Source organism: Pinus tabuliformis, chromosome 5_2 (genome assembly GCF_031772625.1).
Source record: "Pinus tabuliformis cultivar Carrire ecotype Pingquan chromosome 5_2, CPIR1, whole genome shotgun sequence".
Classification (NCBI taxonomy): Eukaryota; Viridiplantae; Streptophyta; class Pinopsida; order Pinales; family Pinaceae; genus Pinus; species Pinus tabuliformis.
In genome coordinates, this window is record NC_142306.1 from 1,071,932,989 (window position 1) to 1,071,937,650 (window position 4,662).

A 4,662-nucleotide genomic window follows, 5' to 3' on the forward strand; every position below is an offset into this window, starting at 1 on the left:
ATTAAAGGGTGCACCGTGCACCTATAAAGTGGGTCATTAGGCTCCTCAATTTCAATACCTTTGAACTGTCCTTTTATTAATTTTAATTCAAATATGTCTGATGTGATGTGGGGTGGGGCTCCTCGTCATCTCGATCTGGCTTTGCTGCTTTTCCGCGTGTCAGAATCTCTGTCATCTCTCTTGGAGTAGCCACTCATTGTCACTTAATTCCCGCCCATCAGTCCCCTCCGCAGATCTTATCATTCCTGGGACTGCGGCCTTTGCATCACTTCCATTAAAAAATAAATACAGACATTGATTTGGGTCTCTGCTATATGATACCTGCTTCTACTAAAACTTTTCAGCTTCTCTCTTTCATTTTCTGCATGCGATTCCGTTCGGTTCCATTCCATTCATCCAAACACAGTTTTGTACAGTAGCCCAGATATGGGATCATGTATAGTCTTGGTGTCCAGATGCTTAGTTTGCTTATGGGTATCTTTGCATTTTATGCTGCCAACAGTAGTCACAGTAGTAGAAGGCGGCGGCCTGGGAGTGAACTGGGGGACCTTGTCCTCCCATCGACTATCACCGCCAATTGTTGTGAATATGCTGAAGGCCAACAATATCAGTAAAGTAAAGATATTTGATGCAGACCCCAAAGTATTGCAGGCTCTCACTGGCAGCAGGATACATGTCATGGTGGGTATTCCCAACGAGATGTTGCACACCCTAAGCAGGTCCAAAGTAGCTGCAAAGAGTTGGGTCCATGACAATGTAACCAGATATGTCATCAAGGGTGGTGTTGATATCAGGTGTGTACTTACCTTCCTTTCCCCCTCATCTCCTTCAACCCAATAAATTTCTGATCAACCCTTTTCCAATAAAGAGCCCGTCTTGAAGGGTCAATCCCTTGTGGAGGTTTTGTTGGTGTTCTTCTGTTTTATATAGTAGAAATTAACGGTCCGTGAATATTTAAGCTTTTAGTGTTTTACAATTGATTTTGAGATGGCTCAAACACAACTCTGTCATTATTGGGTACCCACATTCACCCTTTATTACTTGCTCATAGTGTTTCTAAATTGCTACCCCCAAAAGGGGCGGGTTGGTGATAACAGTACATTACTTCACCTCGACATGGAAGGTAGGCCAGAGCCATGCAGAGGTTGGCTGTTCAACCGTTCTGCTTTTATACTTCAGTATGCAGCAAGCATTGTTACAAGTCCCATGGATTCCCAGCGGTTCCCACTTGCTCCAATGTTAGAACTAAATTTTAGGAAGTGCTGATCATACCAGTCAGCGTACGCATCATTTTTCATATATTACTTATCTTAATATGGTGGGTCGGGGAAGTAACCCCTACCCTTTGTTATTGGATTCTGTTAGAGGTTTGATTGGCCATCTTATTAGATTGTATTATGTTGAATTAAAATGTTAGCATTAGTGCCTTGCATGACCCACCTAGGAATCATAGCTGCAATCCTGTTTTATTGCTGACTGTTATGGTGAACTAACAATCAATAGTAGTGGTGTTTCGTATGTTTCATTATCAGAGCATCACAACTTGCATTTCCAGGACTCCTAGTATAAGGTAAATGTTAGTCGCTACGATTCAGAATATTTATTGTTGGTGGTATGGTTGAAATTTGGGGGAGTTGGGTCATTCGGGTAAATTCAAGTAACTGTTGGTAGCGCTGCTACAGTCATTGGGTACGTGTCCTGATGTTTGATTTGAAGTAACGTGCCCTAGCAATTTATCTTCATCTATTGATCTGTATGTTAGTGATTTGATTTTCCTAATACATTGAGGCAATTTTACTCTGATTTAACCATTGTTGGTGAGAGGCTTGGCCATATTGTCTCTTCACTTATTTTCTTGTAAAGAGTTGTTATTTGTCTTCGATTCAGAGGAAGTTGAGGCAAATATCATTTCATTTCATTTCTTAATAAAAGCTCCTTTTGTTTCCACGAGACTGCTCATATTTCTCAGATATAACATCATTACTTGAATGCATTATTCTGTAAGTTAATTTATTTGTTCATTACTTGAATGCATTATGCCGTTACTGCATTGTTTTCTTCCTTGAACATCAAGATCAGAACATGTTCAACTCAACTCTTGGACAGGCGAAATAGCGAGTGGCTTTGGATTAATATTCTAGCATTTGAAAATAGTGAAGCATTTTGATGGCTGTTTGGTTACCTGAAAATGCTTGGGCTCATAAAATTTGGGAAAAGAACATCGAGTCTGTTCATTTTTTCATGACCTCTTATCTGTACCTACATTTCACAATTAAAATTCTAGCTCTGAAGTTTATAATTCTTGCACCATTGCCAAATACATCCTAATTCAAATCTCTTTTGATGCCCTGTCTGAAAGAAACACAAGTTGCTTATATACAGATTCCAGAATGTAAGAGGATATGTGGAATGTTTATGCATAATGTTAAATTAACTACTTTTGATCCTTCATTACTCACGAGTCAGAAGTAATGTTAGAGAGAATTCGTTTATGAGTTGTAGTGCTGGTAAAAAGAAATGAAATCATTCTGAATGATATTATCCGTGATCTATTAAATGCTCCCATTTATTATCCCCGTGTATTCTAATTCTTTGATGCATGGTAACAGGTATGTTGCTGTGGGAAATGAACCATTTCTTATGAGTTACAATGGACGTTTTCAGGCATTTGTACTCCCCACAGTGGTTAACATACAAGAGGCCTTGGAAAAGGCAAACCTTGCCAGCCAAATAAAAGTTGTGGTTCCCTGCAATGCTGATGTCTATCAGTCTAAGTTGCCATCAAAAGGAATCTTCAGGCCTGACGTGAATAAAACTATGCAGCAGCTTGCTTCTTTTCTAAAAAACAATGGATCTCCCTTTGTGGTCAATATTTCTCCCTTCTTAAATCTTTATAAAAATAAAAATTATTCAGCAGATTATGCCTTTTTTGAAAATAAGGCTCATCCACTGGTTGATGGGAAGAATGTTTACAACAATTACTTTGATGGAAACCTGGATACGCTTGAATCAGCCTTGAAAAAAATTGGCTTTGGACAGATGCCAATTGTTGTTGGACAGGTTGGATGGCCAACAGATGGGGGATTCAATGCAACTGTCAGCAATGCAAAAAGATTCATTCAAGGACTGGTAAACCACGTCATAAGCAACAAGGGCACCCCGCTTAGGCCTGGAAACCCCCCAATAGAAACATATATTTTTAGTCTGCTAGATGAGGACCAAAGGAGCATTCTGCATGGAAATTTTGAAAGACATTGGGGCATATTTACAATTGATGGTCAGGTTAAATATGAGATTGACATAGGGCAAGATGCGGGTCTGGTGAATGCAGAAAATGTTCGATACCTCTCTTCAAGGTGGTGTGTTGCAAATGATAACCATGATCTTACAAATGTGTCAAGGCATGTGGAACAGGCCTGCTCAACTTCAGATTGTACAGCCCTCTTTTCCGGAGGTTCTTGCAATCATATTGGGTCACCAGGAAATATCTCATATGCTTTTAACAGCTACTATCAATTTCACAATCAATCAGTTGATAGCTGCAATTTTGATGGTCTTGGGATGATAACAATTGTAGACCCATCAATAGGAGATTGCAGGTTTTTGGTTGCAACTAGTGACTCATATGCTTCTAGCCTGTACAGCAGTGTAAAGAAGCATTGGATAGTCCAATGGACATTTCTATCATGTACTCTGACTTTTCTTGGCATTATGTTCTAGAATGTTGTACCTGATAGCCGTCTATCTATTATTTTGTCTCTAACTGCAGGGTTTCTGATATCTTGTTCTATTTATTCATGGCCAAAGGTAAAACAGTGCAGGTTGTGATTTGCACCTATTTTGCCGAACAGCTACTCAATGGCCAAATGTATTGGACTGAACACTTTAAACTCCCTAGGGCATTACCCAAGGACCAACATCATATGATGTTGCTTGTAGCCTTGTTGCATGGGTTCTAGTAAATTCTTAAAGGTGATCTCAGTGCCCACAGGCCTACAATTTGGTTAGTATGTGGTTGAGTCTTCTTGTTATTCTATTTTTGTATGTTATACAGAGAAATCGTGGGTTTACAAGTCTGTCTCCTGCAGATGAGAATAGATGATGTGTATATCTTTTTCCTGATAGCCAGTCTGTGGTACATTTGGAAGTCATGCTACAAAATTACAAAGTGGAGGAGGTTTGGGCATAACCTTTACTGGAAGCCAAAGGTGGAATATGCAGTGTAAAATCCCAGAGGTTGAGTACAATTATGAGAGATAAATTATCTTTAATGAATTGCACGATACAGAAATATGTTGTTTAAACAACTGATTTAAGCAATATTTTGCATGAATAAATATAAAATTTGTAGATATTCTCTCTTTTACGACACTGTCTAATCACACATACACATGCTATTTGTTTATGCTGTTATTGTATAACAAGGAGAGGTGTCAACAGTTCATTGAAACTTCAAAACCATAGAAAATTTGCGAAGATTAAAATTCCAGTTCAGTGAACTTCCTCATAAAGCAGAGTTGTTTAACATAAAACAATGTGATTGGAGGGCTCAGTCTGGACATCAAATACCAAGTAGTCTCTAATAGGTTTATAAACTTTGACACGGTTTAAATTCAGAAATCCTACTTGAACTATGGTGTAACTGTGAAATCTACATGCTCG

At 38.8% G+C, this 4,662-nt stretch overlaps 1 protein-coding gene across 2 annotated transcripts; it reads left to right on the forward strand.

Moving 5' to 3' along the window:
- Nucleotides 1–204: 204 nt before the first annotated feature.
- On the forward strand, nt 205–4,366 carry LOC149162938 (glucan endo-1,3-beta-glucosidase 9-like). Of its 2 annotated transcripts, XR_016261951.1 has the most exons (3): nt 205–794; nt 2,610–4,003; nt 4,089–4,366. XR_016261951.1 is itself a non-coding variant. In XM_089437462.1 (2 exons), the coding sequence occupies exons 1-2, from the start codon at nt 427–429 to the stop codon at nt 3,718–3,720; spliced, it is 1,479 nt and encodes a 492-aa protein (XP_089293588.1). In that variant the 5' UTR covers nt 205–426; the 3' UTR covers nt 3,721–4,366. The 2 variants fall into 2 exon arrangements, 1 of the variants encoding a protein (XP_089293588.1); XM_089437462.1 differs by having other exon boundaries at nt 2,610–4,366.
- The last annotated feature ends 296 nt before the right edge of the window (nt 4,367–4,662 follow it).

Coding starts and splice junctions, on each gene's coding strand:
- LOC149162938 (XM_089437462.1), top strand. CDS start 427: ATGGGATCATGTATAGTCTTGGTGTCCAGATGCTTAGTTTGCTTATGG. Junction 795..2,609: donor AAGGGTGGTGTTGATATCAG/GTGTGTACTTAC, acceptor GCATGGTAACAG/GTATGTTGCTGTGGGAAATG.